General features: G+C 42.7%; 1 protein-coding gene across 1 annotated transcript; it reads left to right on the top strand.

Moving 5' to 3' along the window:
- Nucleotides 1-11,106: 11,106 nt before the first annotated feature.
- Nucleotides 11,107-18,350, top strand: LOC109763986 (uncharacterized). Its single transcript, XM_020322862.4, has 10 exons — nt 11,107-11,340; nt 12,665-12,751; nt 13,348-13,437; nt 13,832-13,915; nt 14,006-14,098; nt 14,850-14,936; nt 15,541-15,627; nt 16,374-16,469; nt 16,556-16,648; nt 17,047-18,350. The coding sequence occupies exons 1-10, from the start codon at nt 11,246-11,248 to the stop codon at nt 17,243-17,245; spliced, it is 1,011 nt and encodes a 336-aa protein (XP_020178451.1). The 5' UTR covers nt 11,107-11,245; the 3' UTR covers nt 17,246-18,350.
- The last annotated feature ends 700 nt before the right edge of the window (nt 18,351-19,050 follow it).

Genomic DNA, 19,050 nt, shown 5'->3' with positions numbered 1-19,050 from the left:
GATGAGATCGGGGACATGACGGGGAGTCTTGAAATGGTCGAGACGTAAAGATCGATATATTGGACGACTATATTCGGACATCGGAAAGGTTCCGAGTGATTCGGGTATTTTTCGGAGTACCGGAGAGTTACGGGAATTCGCCGGGGAGTATATGGGCCTTATTGGGCTATAGGGGAAAGAGAGAGGAGAGGCTGCTTGCCCCCCAAGGCCTAGTCCGAATTGGACTAGGGGGAGGGGCTGCGCCCCCTCCTTCCTTCTCTTCTCTCTCCCCTTTCCTTGACTCCTACTCCTACTACTTGGAAGGGGGGAATCCTACTCCCGGTGGGAGTAGGACTCCTCCTAGGGCCCGCCATAGAGAGGGCCGGCCCTCCCCCTCCTCCACTCCTTTATATACGGGGAGGGGGCACCCCTTGGAGACACAACAATTGATTTGATCTTTTAGCCGTGTGCGGTGCCCCCCTCCACCATAGTCCACCTCGATAATACTGTAGCGGTGCTTAGGTGAAGCCCTGCGTCGGTAGAACATCATCATCGTCACCACGCCGTCGTGCTGACGAAACTCTCCCTCAACACTCGGCTGGATCGGAGTTCGAGGGACGTCATCGAGTTGAATGTGTGCAGAACTCGGAGGTGCCGTGCGTTCGGTACTTGATCGGTCGGATCGTGAAGACATACGACTACATCAACCGCGTTGTGCTAACGCTTTCGCTTTCGGTCTACGAGGGTACGTGGACACACTCTCCCCTCTCGTTGCTATGCATCACCATGATCTTGCGTGTGCGTAGGAATTTTTTTGAAATTACTACGTTCCCCAACAGGAGGGACCTGTATGGGCCACCAATGATGGAGTCGGATCCAGCAGATTTCAGGTAGGGGGTCCCGAGCTGGTAGAGCCTTGGCATGATGGTAATAGGACAAATAGGAGACATGGTGTTTACCCAGGTTCAAGCCTTCACAAAGAGGTAAAACCGTACGTCCTGCTTTGTATCTATTGATTGTGGATGGGGTACAGAGTACAGGTTGATCTACCTCGAGATCATACGTAATCAGTCTATCTACCTCTACATACTACGACCCTCGGCTTACATAGATGACGAGGGTACCTAGGGTTACACATAGGTCGGTTACATCTGAAGATAAACATGACAATTGAATTCATGCCTTGGAGTATGCTCCAAGTCTTCACAATGGTTGGCCTACCCGGGTTGTACGTGCTCGCTGGTAGTGTCGCACTTCTCGAGATAAGTACGTTGGTCTCTATAAAGATTTCCTTATATTTCAGGGTCTTCAATGTAAATTGTCATGGCCATGCGTCATTGATAGACAGGGTCGCTAGAGCCGCAGCGAACGACCGAGTTGTATAGGATATTTTTTCTGACCGGCTTCCCTATCGATGTTTATGGATTTTTTGTGTGTCTATTTTGATGCACGACGTTGGAGTTGTACTTAAGTTTGCAAAGTGCAAGGGCGACTCCAATGCGGTGACCCAAAATTCCACTTCTTGTCCATTTGGCTCGGCAAACGGGTAAGCAGACAAAGGCGGACAAGCAGACATGGCCTTTGCACCCAACGCATTGGACCTATTTGGAGCCGAGATAGCTCTGTAGAGAAGCAAAGAATAGGGGAAGAGAGCAGGTGGTGGCGACGGAAGGAAGATGGCGGCCACCGGCGATCGAGCTCGAATACGAGGGCCATGACAGAGACGGCCAGGACAACCAGCAAGGCGGGGAAGTTGTCCTCCTAGCGAGCAACAACACCCACTCGATCTGCATGTGCATCTGCGTCCCTACTCCTAGGGATGGTGAGGTCATTCGCTCGCGCCCGTCGCAGCCTGAGCCACCACCTCATCTTGTTTAGCACCGTGCCCTGCCACAGTGTCTCCCTCCTTACCTGCAGTAGCAGCAGCGGACGGCAGATCGGGGACGAATGGCATGGCGACGCGACGATGGATCCCGACGCCGAAGATGGATCAAAATGGAGACAAACCAGACATAAAGATGAAATGGGTCTCTGTGTTGGGCCGCGTTTTTTGCCTCACAGAACCAAACAGACAAAATGTGTCATGTGTTAGAGTTGGCCTAATATATTTGTATATTTTATGGGCGACCCTATGCGTCCATCGACGGATAACAAAAAAAGATCGATCGCCTCCCTGATCATTGGATGGATCTACAGATGGCTGTTTGATCTACCCACTAACCATCTTTTCAACAAATGTCTTGTTGCGGTTCTCCCTTTGAAACAGCCCGCTTGTTGCAATCACCTGAACAAGTATTTTGCAACAGAGGTTGATGACTCACAAATATAAGGGATCGCAACAGTCTTGGAGAGTAGTATTTCACTAAAAAATATTGATTAGACACAAGGGGAGCCAAAGAATATTTATTGACCTTAGAAGTCGAGTTGTCAATTCAACCACACCTGGAAAGTTATTTCTCTGTAGCAAAGTGTTTAGTAACACGGTAGTATGGTAGTTTAATAGAAGTAGGAACAGTAGCAATATTAACAGTAGCAGTTTTGTAGTGATTGTAACAACAACAACAATAACTTAGCAAAGACAATATGAGCAAAGAGTAGGCATTGAATTAATGATGTATATTTGTATGGATGACATTCATTATGTAACAGTCACAACCTAGAGCGATACACAATAGCTCTAATTCATCAATGCAATGTAGGCATGTATTCCGTATATAGTAATTCGTACTTATAATAAGAACTTGCATGACATCTTTTATCCTACCCTCATGTAGCAGCGGGGTCCATAAGGAAATTTAAGGGATATTAAGGCCTCCTTTTAACAGAAAACTATAATAAAGCATTAACACATGATGAATACATGAACTCCTCGAATTACAGTCATCCCCGGAGAGTATCCCAATTATTATCACCTTGAGGTCTACGGTTCACAACAATAACAAGTGCATATAACTAGTAGGTGCATTCAGAACTCAAATATATTGATGATAACATAGAGGGTTCAGATTTAAAATCATGGAACTCGGGCGCTAGTGATAAGCATTAAACATAGCAAAGTCATAGCGACATCAATCTCAGAACATAGTGGATACTAGGAATCAAACCCTAACAAATTGACTCGATTACATGACAAATCTCATCCAACTCCATCACCGTCCAGCAAACCTATGAAGGAATTACTTACTCTTGGTGATGAGTATCATGGAATTGTTGATGAAGAAGGGTTGATGACGACGACGACGATGAATGCCCCTCTCCGGAGCCCCGTAAAGACTCCAGAACAATTGTCCCGATGAAGCACATGAGGTGGCGACGGCTCTATATTGTAAAACGCGATGAAACCTTTTCTCTTATTTTTTTCTCAGGAAGACGGAATTTATAGGCTTGGAATTAGGTCAGACGGAGCCTCATGGGCCCCGCAAGACATCAGGGCGCGCCCTAGGGGGGGTAAGCGCGACCTGTTTCCTTGTAGGCGGCAGGTGGGTCCCCTCTAGTAGATCTTTGTTCCAATATTTTTTATTTATTCAATAAAAAATCTTCGCAAAGTTTGTCCGATTCGGAGAACTTTTATTTCTGCACAAAAACAACACAACACCATGGTAATTCTGCTGAAAACAACATCAGCCTGGATTAATTTCATTCAAATTGTGCAAATTAGAGTTCAAAATAAGAGCAAAAGTGTTTGAAAAATTAGATACGATGAAGACGTATCAGAGGTCATGTTGCATTTTTTTTGCAATAGAGGTCTCGTTGCAATTTTTGTGCAGAAATTAGTCGTAATAAATGTCTTGTTGCAGAATTTGTCCTTTGTAAAATTACTGCAACAAGATCTCCGTTGCGAAAAATTCTGCAACACGCTTTTTGTTGCAAAAAAGGGCAATTGCAACACGATAGGAGGGGATTGGTGAGAGCGTTTTGGACAATGTGATGCTTCTAGTTCTAGAAGATAAGGTCGCAGACGCGTAAGTGTGGGCCCCAGGGAAGCACGTGCAAGCGGAGCAAGCGGCGGACGAGCTTGTTAAAATCAGCAGGCTGATGTGAAGCTTTTCCCATAATAAAGAGACTATTGCTCCTTGCGGTACGTCACGGAAATTGCCCCAAACTTGCAAAATATTAGCCACCAATGTCACCTATAAGTGATAAAAAACGTTTTACCTAGGGGATCCCTCACCGGCCCATCTAGTAGGGACCTCCTATACTGCGCTCTGCATGCTGAGAGATGATGCAGCGCGCTCGTTTGGGCCAGCCCATGTCAGCGATGTCTGTTTTTTATTTTTTTTAAATTTTTAAATTTCCATTTTCATTGTTTCTATTTAAATAATTTAGGACTTCAAAATGTTTCGAAAATTAAAAAATAAATAAATTAAATTTTACTAAATCATAAAATATTTGCGGATTCAAAAAACGTTTGTGATTTTATATAAAAAAATTGCTTATTCAAAAAATGTTCAAAATTTTGAAAACAAATGTTCGGGAAATAAAAAATGTTCCAGATTTTTAAAAAACTTTTTGTATTGAAAAATGTTAATGAAATTGGGAAAAAATTCGCCAATTCAAAAAATGTTAATGGAAAAATATCTTAAAAATTCAAAAACTGTTCGTGGCTTACAAAATAGTTTATTCATTCATAAAATATTCGCTTACTGAAAAAATGATCGTGCATTTCAAAAAATGTTCGTTAAATAAAAAATGTTTATGAATTTCATAACTTGTTCCACCAATTTCCAAAACATTGTTCGTCCGTTCTAGAAATTTTTCACCAATTAAAGAAAATTATTAAAAAAAGGTTTACAATTTTGAAAAAAAATATGTTCAAATAGTTTAAAATGTTCATGAATTCAAAAAATATTCTTGATTTTCGAAAATGATTGAAAATTTGTAACAATGTTCATGAATTTGAAAAATGTTCATGATTTCAAATATATTCATGAGTTTAAAAAATATTCAGAATTTCATAAATTTGTGAGTGATAGTGTATCGGTGATACAGCAAAATGTGATCATTACTATTGGAGATTATGATTATTATTTCTCTCATGCAACACACGGACCCTTTTGCTAGTTTTATTTATAGATAAAAATGTAATGTCCTGTTTATGCGTTGGATTTGGATTTGAATCTAGCCCGACTAATCTTCCTTCTCCTTTTTTCTAAAAAAAAGGAAAAAGGAAACTACCTCGAGATCGGACTTCCTTCTCGTCAAAAACATCACAGGTGAGGCGCGTGACGCAGTGGAAGAAGAGAGAAAAGAAGACCGTGTCGCTGCCATGTGGGCCAGTATTGCAACAACCTGGACCTGGCCCAAGAGTGGGCGACTGCGTAGTGGGCCGTCTTGGCCCAAGTGGCTTGTAATAGCAAGTACTTATAGTTGCATGTGTGCGTGTGAGAGGGGTAACGAATGTAATCAGAACATTATTCCTATCGAAGCTTTCCTCCCTGCTCTTTCCCCTTCCCCAAGTTCTTTCTTCCCTGAGCAAATTCCTCTGGTTCGAGATCCAGATCCCGGCGAGACGCGGGGAAGTGCTACGGGAACGTAGCATTTGGTACTCAGAGCCGTGTATCGATCCGCTTCCGCTGATCCGAAATTTTTTCATCCAGATCTCGCGATCAATCCTTCGATCGGCTTGTAATTCCTGGCAAAAGGTGCGGATCCCCTCGGGCGATCTCGCGCAAAACACCTCGGTGTACCTGCGCTGGGTCGAGTAGATCGAAGAATTCTACAATGGCTCGTTCGGCCAAGCCTAACCTCTCGGCGCGCATGGCGGCCGCAGAGCTCACCTTGGCGGACCTGCAGCAGCTCGTTCAAGCGACGATCCTGCAGAGCAAGGCGGTCTCCGAGGCGGGTGCGAAGACGGCGGACCGATTGGAGGGACTACAAGACTCCTTCGACAAGTACGCGTCATCCTCGGCCAAGGCCTTCGATGCGCTGGCCACGACGACCACAGGGTCGCTGGCCCGCACAGAGTCGACTCTGGGTCGTGTGCTCGTCGCGCACAACTCCCTCGATGCGGCCGTGGCGGAGATGAAGAAGTCTCTGGAGGGGATCGTCCGCCGCGTCGACACCCTGGAGCAGCCGGCGCACTCATCGCAGCCCCAGGACCCGCTGACTGCACGGACAGAGCCACTGCAGACAAATCGACAAGGGGCTGCTCAACAGCAGGCATGACAGGATTTCAGGGGTCTACGGGTGCCATCTCAGCATCGAAACCGCGGTGAGCATTCCAAATCCCAGGCTCAATTCCAGGAAGAACTGTCTGACGAGTATGAGGACTGTGATGGATCGCCGAATTCTCAGTTCCAGTACACTCCGGGGAAGTTTTCTGCTCGTATTCCGCGATCGGATTTCCCCAAGTTCGAAGGAGAGAACCCCAAGTGGTGGAAAAAACAATGCGAGAAATATTTCCGCATGTACAATGTTAAGCCTGAGTTATGGGTCGATTTTGCGACAATGCATTTTGCAGGGAATGCAGCGTTGTGGTTGCAAACCTATGAAGCAATGCACAACATTGACAGTGGGGCAGCACTGTGTGTGGCTGTCTATTCAAAATTTAACAGGAACAAGTACTCCCGAGACATCGATGTGTTTTTCTCCCTGAAACAGCATGATTCAGTTGACAGTTATGCACACACATTTGAGGAGCAAATGCACAAAATGCTGGTGTACAATCACTCATATGATGAGACCTTTTTCATCAATCGGTTTGTGGAAGGGTTGAAACCTGCCATTCGTGCTCCTGTCAAGTTATAGCAACCGACATCCGTGGATTTGGCTTATTCCTTGGCTCAAACACAAGAAGCTCTACTGGCCGAAGACACGTACAGATCTAGCAGGCGCTGGCCCTCCAAACCTTATGTGCATGAAGGACTTATGGGCGCAGCACCTACTGTCAAGAGTGTTGAGGAGCGTCCCAAACAAACTGACAGAGTGGATTCTTTACGGGCCCAACGCAGAGCACGGGGTGAATGTTTCAAGTGTGGAGAAAAGTACAGTCCTGGCCACAAGTGTCCTCAAACAGTGCAATTGCATGTCCTGGAAGAACTCATAGAAGCTCTTCAGATGTCGGAGATACTTGACAGTGATTCTGAATCTGAAGTTGACACACCACAGACTACTGGACCAAAGAACACTGACACTGATGCTTGCATGAAACTATCGGTTCATGCAGCAACAGGAACCTCTTCTAAGGAAAGTATTAAACTACAGGGCATGGTAGGGAAAAGACAACTCCTGGTCCTGGTTGATTCGGGCAGCTCCACCAATTCCATCAATGTAGATCTAGTACAAGAATTACACTGTCCAGTGGAGGAAATTGCTGCAGCCAAAGTCACTGTTGCTAATGGTGGAACATTACAGTGCAACAAGCAGGTGCCAAATCTTTAGTGGTTCTGTCAGAACAACTCCTTCAACACCTCCCTGAAAGTGCTTCCTCTTGGCACATATGACATCATCTTGGGAATGCAATGGCTAGAAACAATGAGCCCCATGTGGGTAGCTGGAGGAAAAAAGTGATGAGGTTTAAGTACCAGTGTGTGAGAATTACATTGAGAGGAGTCAGAGACAAGCTCACCTCTTGCACAACCATTTCAGGGAAACACCTACAAGGTTTACTCAATACAGGAGCTGTGGAACAAGTCATTCAGCTGTGTCACATTGTAGAAGCCCCAGCAACTCAGGACCTGATACCTCCTTCAGTTCAGTCCATTCTGGACAAACATAAGCAGCTGTTTAACACACCTGATACACTGCCCCCACACAGATCATTTGATCACCAGATTCCCCTGTTACCAGGAGCTAAACCTGTCAACAACAAGCCCTACAGATACAATCCATGCAGAAGAGTGAAATTGAGCAGCAGATCTCTACTATGCTACAACAAGGAGTTATCCAAGAGAGCACCAGCCCATTTGCTTCTCCAGTATTGTTGGTCAGAAAAAAGATGGGAGTTGGCGATTCTGTGTGGATTATAGACAGCTCAATTCAGTTACTGCGCAACACAAGTACCCGATGCCTGTAGTTGAAGAGCTCTTGGATGAGTTGGCAGGGGCAAATTACTTCACTAAACTGGACCTCATATATGGGTATCACCAGATAAGATTAGTGGAGGGGGAAGAATATAAGACATCATTCAAAACACATCATGGTCTCTATGAATTTAAGGTTATGCCATTTGGACTTACAAATGCACCAGCAACCTTTCAAGCTGCAATGAATGCACTCTTTGCTCATTTGTTAAGGAAGTGTGTACTGATTTTCATGGATGACATCCTCATATTCAGTGAGACTTTGGAGCAAAACCTAGCACACTTGGAAGAGGTGTTCACAATTCTGCAGAACAACCAGCTGTTTGTGAAATACTCTAAATGCACTTTTGCTCAGTCAGAACTAGAATACTTGGGTCATGTCATCAGTGGCAAAGGAGTTCACACAGATCCTTCCAAGATCAGAGCTGTGCAGGAGTGGCCAGTACCTCTTACTGCAAGAGATATCGGAGGATTTCTTGGTCTTACTAGATATTACAGGAGGTTTATTAAGAATTATGGGATCATTAGCAGGAGTCTATCTGATCTACTGAAAAAGGATGTGGTGTTTGCTTGGACACCAACCACTCAGGCTGCCTTTCTGCATTTGAAAGAAGCTTTGGCCATAGCCCCAGTGTTGGCCCTCCCAAATTTCAAAAAAGAATTTACTGTCAAAACAGATGCCAGCAACAGTGGCATTGGTGCTGTGTTGATGCAAGAGGGCCACCCCATTTCCTATCTCAGCAAAGCTCTGGGCCCTAAATCTCAGGCATTGTCCACTTACGAAAAGGAGTGTTTGGCAATATTACTGGCTGTGGAAAAATGGAAATCGTACTTGCAGCATGCTCCTTTCACTATTGATACAGATCACAGAAGCTTGGTCCACTTGCAAGATCAGAAAATGTCCGGCCCCATGCAACAGAAAGCATTTCTCAAATTGCTTGGGCTGCAGTACACGATTGTGTACAAGAAGGGATTGGAAAATACCGCAGCAGATGCCCTATCCAGACCACCTGCTCCCATGGAACTGTCTGCAATTTCATTCTGCACCCCCAAGTGGCTGCCAGTCGTTGCTGAAGGATATCAAGCTCATTCAGCAGACAAGGAACTTCTCCAAGAACTAGCTCTCTCTGGCAGAAATGACAAAGGCTATATCCTGCATAATGGAATTATTCGATACAAGGACAGAATTTGGCTCGGCCATAATACTGAAGCACACCAGGCAATTCTGCTAGCTCTGCATAGTAGTGGAGTTGGGGGCCACTCAGGGTTCCAAGGCACATATCAGCGAATCAAGGCCTTGTTTGCTTGGCCTGCCATGAAACAGGCCATCCAAGCATATGTGCAAAGTTGTACGATCTGTCAGCAGGCTGAGGCTGGACATATCAAGAAACCCGGATTACTCAGTCCTCTTCCCATACCCAAAGAGGCCTGGAGTTTAGTCAGTATGGATTTCATCGGGGGGCTGCCCAAGAGAAAATCCTTCGACACTATCCTGGTGGTGATCGACAAGTTCAGCAAGTACTGGCACTTTTTACCTCTGTCACATCCTTTCACCGCACTGCAGGTTGCACAGCTCTATGTGGATCAGGTCTATCGGCTGCATGGCCTGCCCAAAGTGCTGGTAACTGACAGAGATCCCATCTTCACAAGCACCCTGTGGTAAGAACTATGCAGACTGACGAACACTACCATGAACATGAGTTCAGCTAGTCACCCCGAGACAGATGGACAAATAGAGAAGTTGAATCAATGTCTGGAAACGTTCCTGCGATGCATGGTCCACTCAACTCCTAAGAAGTGGGCACACTGGCTGTCCCAGGCAGAATATTGGTACAATACGAATTATAATTCAGCACTGGGCACAACACCATTTCAAGTCTTGTATGGATACCAACCTCGTCACTTGGGAGTTGATAACTTGCAGAGTTCACTATCTTCTGACCTGTCAGGCTGGTTAGCTGAGAGGAATCTGATGCAAGGTTTAATCAGGGAGCACTTACTGCTCGCCCAACAGCGCATGAAGGCTCAAGAAGACACTAAACGCTCTGATCGTCAGTTCAAGGTGGGTGACTGGGCATTCCTGAAACTCCAACCCTATGTGCAACAGTCAGTGGCCCGGCGACCGAACCACAAGCTGGGTTTTAAGTACTTCGGACCGTATCAAATAGTTGCTCGCATTGGTGAGGTGGCTTACCGGTTGGCCCTGCCGGAGTCCAGCAAAATCCACCCAGTGGTGCATGTTTCCCTGCTCAAGCCGACGGCTCCTCCATCCAGTTCCGAGGATTCGTCAGAGTCGCTACACTGTGTGCTCGAGCATGCGTCCAGACCAGCTCAAGTGCTCCAATCGCGTTTGGTGCAAGTGGGGGGTCATACCTGCACACAACTGAAGATCGCGTGGCAAGGGTTGCCGCTGTCCATGGCAACCTGGGAGTGGCAAGTTCGATCGCGCCAGTGACAACGACCTGATATTGAACAGTCGAGGACGAGCTGTTCCTTAAGGAGAGGGGAATGCAACAACCTGGACCTGGCCCAAGAGTGGGCGACTGCGTAGTGGGCCGTCTTGGCCCAAGTGGCTTGTAATAGCAAGTACTTATAGTTGCGTGTGTGCGTGTGAGAGGGGTAACGAATGTAATCAGAACATTATTCCTAGCAAAGCTTTCCTCCCCGCTCTTTCCCCTTCTCCAAGTTCTCTTTTTCCTGAGCAAATTCCTCTGGTTCGAGATCCAGATCCCGGCGAGACGCAGGGAAGTGCTACGGAAACGTAACAAGTATGCGGAGAAGGAAGGACAAAACGGACGTCCGTGTGTCCGCTTCGACCCAAATCCGCCGTAAATTTGGGTCGAAAATGGATTAAAACGGGCACAAAGATGAGATGGGTCTCTGTGTTAGAGTTAGCCTAATATATTTGTACAATTTATTTATAGAGAAAATGTAATGTCCTGTCTACGCGTTCGATTTGGATTTGAATGTTGCCGACTAATCTCGCATCTCTTTTTTTTTTCTAAAAAAAGGAAGGAAAAAGAAAACGGACTTCCTTCTCATCAAAAACATCACAGGTGAAGGCGCAACGGCCGACCCCGAGAGATCCGACGACTCACATAAACTCCGGAGGCCTGGACCCGGACCCCTAATCCCAGGAGGGCCCGCCTCGCCAGTTTTCCCCTTTCCCCCCCTCACCGGCTCACCACCCCCGCAAGAGCAAGTCCGACCACCGCCGTCAGACGAGGAAGGTGTGCCCGGCGTCCATGGGCTGGAAAGAGCGCCGCAGCGATGGCGCGCGAGGCAACCACAGCGGGGGCGCGCGAGGCAACCGCAGCGGCGGCGCGCGAAGCAATCGCGGGTACCCACCCTCGTTTTCTTCTTCTTCTCTGGTTCGCAAAGAGATTCGCAAACAAGTCCTTGGTACCCGGCGGTCGTTTCTTGCTCGTAAAGAACTTGTGTGTATCCTAGTGGTAATTTCTTCTAGTTCTTGGAATCTTGGAATGCACCGGAAAGCCACCGGTTTTCTAGTTCGTTCTCTTTTTTCTTGCCAATGCTAGATTAAAGACGATGAATCTGAGGATTTTGTGGGGCGTAAGCGCTGTTCTGGGTAGAACCTTGCTCTTTCGAGGATTTTACGAAGTGTAGTCTCGCGAGGAATTGCAAGTGATACCGTGTAGTTTATACAGATTTCGCGAATTTCTTATTTGTTTTGCGCTACTTTCCTGTGAAAATTTTAGTTCTAAGTAGAAAGGGGATTTTTTTTCCCACGCATCGAAAATAATTTATGCTTCCATAGATAGCGCAACTGTAGAAACCTGTTCTTTAAATAGGTTTCACGAAGAAAGTCATACCCGAGATTATGCTGTTCCAAGTTCTAATCGTGATCTTTTACCTCTGCTCCCGGGAGCACTTTTTATGGCTCTCACTCTTTTTTACTACTTGCTGCATAACTCAGTAGGGTTATCCCCTATTGTTTATCTATCAAAAGAAGTACCTTGTTACAAAACATTTTTTTTATTTGCATGAACATAAATACATAATCATGCAAATACCTATTAGTACCTAGTAGAGTTGTAGTAATCCAATGTCTTGTACTCCTGTCTAGGTGTACTAATCAAAAGGAGTACAAATGTCTAGGAGACTAAGGTGCTAGGTGTGTGCTTTAATAGAGATTATAAGAATTTCTTGTTTATTTGTACCTTACCTTCCTGTGAATTTGTTTAGTTGTAATCCTGGTAAGAAAAAGAACCCATGCCTGGAAAGAAATTTATGGTATGATGGTATAACATCATGTGTGAAAGAGAGTGGAATACGATTTATACATGGATCACTGGGGCTCTCCTTTATTACTTCCATAGAACTGTCTTCTTTAAACAGCAAATTTCTGCAGTATTTAGGATCCTGACACCTAGCAGCAAATTTCTTCAGTGTAACATTGTCAATTCTCTTACAGTAGAATTTAGGATGAATGTCATGCACCAGGACGGCCTCTACGATCAATGATGCCATTAGCATGTTTACCTGCAGTATTTTTTTTTCTCGGAAAAAAAGAACTTCGAAGATTCATAACCTGCTTTATTTTCATTATAGGAATAGAGCATCATTTATTTATACAAAACAGACACTTATGTATGCTCTTTGTCATAATTAATTTTGACGTCACTTTGCTGCACTATTTTTAGTGCCGTTATTTTGGGAGATAAAACACATTTTGGTGATGCTTTGGAATGGGAGAACATGACAAGAGGAGGAGTAAATCATAACACAAGGTAATTGCAAATACCTGCTAGTACCTTGTAGAGTTGTAGTAATCCAATGTCTTGTACTAATTTCTGGGAGACTAAGGCGCTAGGTGTGTACTTATAGAGATTATAAGAATTTCTTGTTTATACACTACCCTGAGTTTGTTTAGTTGTAATCCTGGTAGGAAAAAAAATTCATGCCTAGAAAGGAATTTATAATATGATGGTATAGCATCTTGTATGGAAGAGAGTTGAATACGATCTATACATGCATCATAGTGGCTCTCCTTTACTGCTTCCATAAGAACTGTCTTCTTTAAACATGTTCCTCTATTGAAAGTGCTGCTGACACTAGCAGCAAATTTCTTTGTTATAACATTGTCAATTCTCTTACAGTAAAATTTAGCATTAATGTCAGGCAGCAGGACGGCCTCTGCTACAATGATGTCATGAGCATGTTTACCTGCAGTAGTTTTTTTCTCAGAAAAAAAGAACTTCTGAGATTCATAGCCTGCTTTATTTTCATTATAGGAGTAGAGCAGCATGTATTTATACAAGACAGACACTTATGTATGCTCTTTGTCATAATTAATTTTGACGTCACTTCGCTGCACTATTTTTAGAGCTGCTATTCTGGAACATGATAAAACACATTTTGGTGATGCTTCAGAAAGGGAGAACATGACAAACAGTGGAGTAAATCATAACACAAGGTAATTGCAACAGAATTACACTTATAATTTACATTTCTCTCTCAGTTCACAAGCATATTTAGTTTTAAATTGGATGAATCATATGTTCTATTTCTGTTGTCGTTTTTCGGGCGCCTTTTAAAATTTGTTAGTTTCAGCTTAGTTAGAAAGTTAATGAATTTTTTCATGACTCATGCAGTGATATCGTTACCGTTGTTCCATATCAGTAGCTAAAGTTTGGAAGTCAAGAATGACCATTAGAATTCTGGACAATGCTATGGGTTGAAGAATCAGTGAACTACAAACAGAAACAAATGAATAATTAAAGTGATAAACAAAGAATGCCAATCATAACTGTCAACTTCTTTTCATATGATAAATTATTTTGACTTTTCTTCACTGAGTTGTTTCGCAGGCCTAAAGATTTGCTAGTGGGCAGGAGGGCTGTTCCTCATGATCACAATGAACAAATCACAAGCGAATCAGATATCGGCAGACGGTAATTATAAAAAACCCTATTATTTCTCGCCCTTTTTCCTTTATTTATGAGCAGGTTCATTTTGAGTGAGCTTAGTCCTTAATTAATTAGGTTCAAGGGCCTGGAAGAGAAGGGCAGTTCGAAACATGCTGGCCATTGCGCTGTGAAAGCTATAGAAATTCCTGGACAAACTTGTGATAGAAGGTAATGTAAAACTCCCAATGCTGCATGCCCATATATCTGTTCAGAATGCTTACACTAACTTTCTCAGATTTGTTGCCCCAGTTATTAATGTGATCATTGCTCTAACTTTTATTCCAGAAGTGCCTTGTTACAAAACATTGTTTCTATTCGCGTGGGCATAATCATGCAAATACCTGTTAGTATCTTGTAGAGTTGTAGTAATCCAATGTCTTGTACTAATATCTGCGAGACTAAGGTGCTAGGTGTGTGCTTTATAGAGATTATAATAATTTCTTGTTTATTTGTACCCTACCTTCCTGTGAATTTGTTTATTGTAATCCTGGTAAGAAAAAGAACCCATGCCTGGAAAGAAATTTATGGTATGATGGTATAACATCATGTGTGAAAGAGAGTGTAATATGATCTATACATGGATCACTGGGGCTCTCCTTTATTGCTTCCATAGAACTGTCTTCTTTAAACAGCAAATTTCTGCAGTATTTAGGATCCTGACACCTAGCAGCAAATTTCTTCAGTGTAACATTGTCAATTCTCTTACAGTAGAATTTAGGATGAATGTCATGCAGCAGGACGGCCTCTACGATCAATGATGCCATTAGCATGTTTACCTGCAGTTTTTTTTTTCTCGGAAAAAAATTAACTTCTGAGATTCATAACCTGCTTTATTTTCATTATAGGAGTAGAGCAGCATGTATTTATACAACTCTTTGTCATAATTAATTTTGACGTCACTTCGCTGCGCTATTTTTAGAGCCGTCATTTTGGAAGATAAAACACATTTTGGTGATGCTTCGGAATGGGAGAACATGACAAGAGGAGGAGTAAATCATAACACAAGGTAATTGCTAATACCTGTTAGTACCTTGTAGAGTTGTATTAATCCAATGTCTTGTACTAATTTCTGGGAGACTAAGGTGCTAGGTGTGTGCTTTATAGAGATATAATAATTTCTTGTTTATACACTACCCCGACCCTGAGTTTATTTAGTTGTAATCCTGGTAGGAAAAAAATTCATGCCTGGAAAGGAATTTATGATATGATGGTACAACATCTTGTATGGAAGAGAGTTGAATATGATCTATACATGCATCATAGTGGCTCTCCTTTACTGCTTCCATAAGAACTGTCTTCTTTAAACAGGTTCCTCTATTGAAAGTGATGCTGACACTAGCAGCAAATTTCTTTATTGTAACATTGTCAATTCTCTTACAGTAGAATTTAGCATTAATGTCATGCAGCAGGACGGCCTCGGCTAGCAATGATGTCATGAGCATATTTACCTGCAGTATTTTTTTTCTCAAAAAAAAGAAGAACTTCTGAGATTCATAACCTGTTTTCTTTTCAATACAGGAATAGAGCAGCATGTATTTATAGAAAATAGACACTTATATATACTCTTTTTCATAATTAATTTTGACGTCACTTTGCTGCACTATTTTTAGAGCTGCTATTCGGGAACATGATAAAACACATTTTGGTGATGCTTCAGAAAGGGAAAACATGACAAACAGAGTAAATCATAACACAAGGTAATTGCAGCAGAATTACAATGATAGCTTAGATTTCTCTCTCAGTTCACAAGCATATTTAGTTTTAAATTGGATGAATCATATGTTCTGTTTCTGTTGTCATTTTTAGGGTGCTTTTCAAATTTTGTTAGTTTTCAGCTTAGTTACAAAATTAATGAATTTTGGAACAGAGAAGGCCGTCAACCGTACCTACTGCTCTCAGTAACTAGGGAACGACCGTTGATTGGACCTTGGTCCACTAACTCATAGTGATTAGTAATTAGAAATTGCTTTCAAGTCTATATTGGTTATACTGTATTACATAGTATCTTTTCTTCTTCTTTCTTTGATCTTGAGAGCACCTTTATTTAATTGCTCTTATACATTCTTACTACTTGCTGTTTATCTCCATAGGGCTATCCCCAACTGTTTGCCTATCAATAGAAATACTTGGTTACGGAACATTGCTAAACCTCCTGAAATCCTAGTTCCTCATCCTTGGGCCCTTAGCATTGCCATCATTGTTGTCATGACTCATGCAGTGATATTTTCACTGTTGTTCCATATCAGTGTCAAAATTTTGGCAATCCAGAATAACCATTAGAATTCTGGAAAATGCTATGGGTTATAAGAATCAGTGAATCACAAGCAGAAAGAAATGAATAATATAAAGTGATGAACAAAGAATGCCAATCATCACTGTCAATTTCTTTTTTCAGATGATAAATTATAATTTATTTTGACTTCTTCACTGAATTGTTTCGCAGGCCTAATGATTTGCTAGCGGGCAGCAGGGCTGGTTCTCATGATCACTATGACATTTGTAGTAAACAAATCGCAAAAGAATCAGATATTGGCAAACGGTAATTATAAAAAATCCTGTTATTTCTTGCCCTTTGCCCTTTATTTATGAGCAGGTTCATTTTGAGTGAGCTTCGTCCTTAATTAGGTTCAAGAGCTTGGAAGAGAAGGGAAATTCGAAATCTGCTGGGCATTTCTATGTGATGGATATAGACATTGAAGGACAAACTTGTGATAGAAGGTAATGTAAAACTCCCAATGCTAAATGCCCATTTATCTGTTTAGAATGCTTACAGTAAATTTCTCCGAGTTATTGCTCAAGTTATTAATGTGATCATAACTGTTATTTCAAATGCATTAACTATAAAAAGTACTGCTTGCTGATCATACTGCCATAGTACACAAGGACACATAATATTAGAGAAATATTACGGTCAGGAGGAACAGTAACTAGAAAATTGGTTGTGGTGTTGCCAACAGTTACATGCGAGTTGAAGGCCACGTCTAGTGATAAATTAGATATGCAGAAGATCCAAAAAAGGGATAATATTTGTATTACAATATAGAAAATTATAGCTGTGATACAAGTAAGACCTTGAAGAAACTATTGCTAAGCATAGCATCTGCACGTTTTTTCAGGTGCCGTTGCGTTGATGCAGCTCTTGATCGACGCTATTTTGATCAACCATTTGCCTGCATTCATTGCCATGGGAGTGTTATTCAATCACTTGTGGACTATATTGAGTGGAATCCCATCACCGAGGCATTTGTGCCACCTGGGGATGCATACGGGGATGTTTTTGTGGATGCTGGGATCAACATACGTGTCATCCTGTGAAGTTCCACAACATCATTGCATAGAGTCCATCAGGCAAATAAAAGTTTTGCTGGAAATTTTGAGCTCTTTGATCTTTACCTTGACAATAGGAAGTGTGTCAGATTTGACAGCAGGAAGGCTATTTGTCTGACAGACTGTACACGGGAGAACATAGAGGCAGATTATGCTAAGCATGGCCTGATATTGTCAAGGGATTTATTCTGCGGACAGGTTATTCCAGCTGATATTAGGAAATGGATAGGTTTGATGGAAGATGATGCAAGCAGAGGAGAGTATTTAATTGTCCATAACATCTGCCTCATGGAATCGAGGCAAAGTGTGAACCACTTTGGATCCCTGTATGCACATCTTGAGGTTCTGAGAAAAGAAAGGTCAAGGATATACTGGCTCATTATTAATGAACTTACAGCTCGGCATCCGGATTGGGAGAAGGAGGATGTGTTGCAGAACTTCTATGTAGAGGATACTTATGATTATAAAGATCCCCAAACCGGTGAAAGAACACATTATGAACATGATTCAAGAGGTCTTCTCAGATTAGCCTGGAACTTAAGCAAACACATTCTTCCAAAGTCAGTGGTATTTATACCAGCTCCAGTCCGAAAAGGAGAGAAGTTCAAAAGGCTAGTGGCTGTCAGGAAGTTCACTGACAGAAAGATTGAGTCGATCATAAAGTCATCATTCATTGGGTTGATGATGGACCTTCAAGAACTAATGCACAAGTATGGTCAGCTGGAGCGGTTCTACGTGGAAGAGTGGATGGGCACGGCTTAGAAGAATGACCCTGCACCAATATCTTGTTCTTTCAGTGACCTTGCCTTCTGTACCTATGGTAGACGCTGATGGATGTTGTGTAGCTGCTACAGGTATTCTCTGTGGAGTAAAGCTACCTGACTAGACTGGATTGTTATGGTGCAATCTCCATTCCTTCCTTACAGAGCAGTTGGATAGCTTGCATAGTTTGACTATTCTTTTGTTCAAGTAATCAAGCTCTGTAGTGTAGCCTATGAATAGAGTTGTATACTTGTATGTATGCGTGGAAGAACGGTTATGACTATGGAAGAGACTCTTTGGAACGTCATGCTCAAATGTCGTGCTTCTGGGATGTTTGTTTTGTCTAGCCTATGAAAAGTGTTGTATGTAAGCTTTGGAAGACATGTTACGACTGAGTATGGAAAAGATGTTTTGTTTCCTCCAAAAAAAAGAGGATTTGGAATGTCATACTCAAAGATTATGCTTCTGGGATGTTTGCTCTGTCGCTGGTATTTGGTTATTTCCTGATGCTGTAATTGTCTGTCTTTTTTCCTGAAGATTAAAAAATGATTCTTGTGGCTGGTGGTGAAAGTGTAATCATGTGGTAAGAAATTCCTTTCTGAAAGTTCTGTCAGGTGGTGAGATTGCTTGGGGGTAGGCAGTGCAGTATTTGGGTGTCGTCTTTATGGAGGATGAGCTAAATCAGTTGAGGAATGTGAATCAAATGGAAGTTGAATTGTTTTGTGTTGTTGCTGGAGGGTGTCACACACACAGATACAGGTCTGAAAGAGCAAGTTGTATGTTTTAACTGCTTCATGCAATTCCGTAGGCAGTAGGTCGAATACACTAGGTTTTCACTTTGGATGCTTTAGACGGTTACCAATTTAGTTGCATCTTTGCAACCGTAAGATGGTTTAGCTTATAAAAAACTAAGCAGTAATTTTTGTTGTTGTGAAACGAGGCAGGAGACTTGCTCTCTCTCATCATGATAAAAGAAGAAAATAGGTTATGTACAGACATGACCCAAGACCACCAAGTTCACAAAGGGTCAG

The sequence above is a fragment of the Aegilops tauschii genome, chromosome 2 (assembly GCF_002575655.3).
Source record: "Aegilops tauschii subsp. strangulata cultivar AL8/78 chromosome 2, Aet v6.0, whole genome shotgun sequence".
In the NCBI taxonomy this organism is placed as follows: Eukaryota; Viridiplantae; Streptophyta; class Magnoliopsida; order Poales; family Poaceae; genus Aegilops; species Aegilops tauschii.
This window is presented reverse-complemented; position numbering and strand designations above follow the sequence as displayed.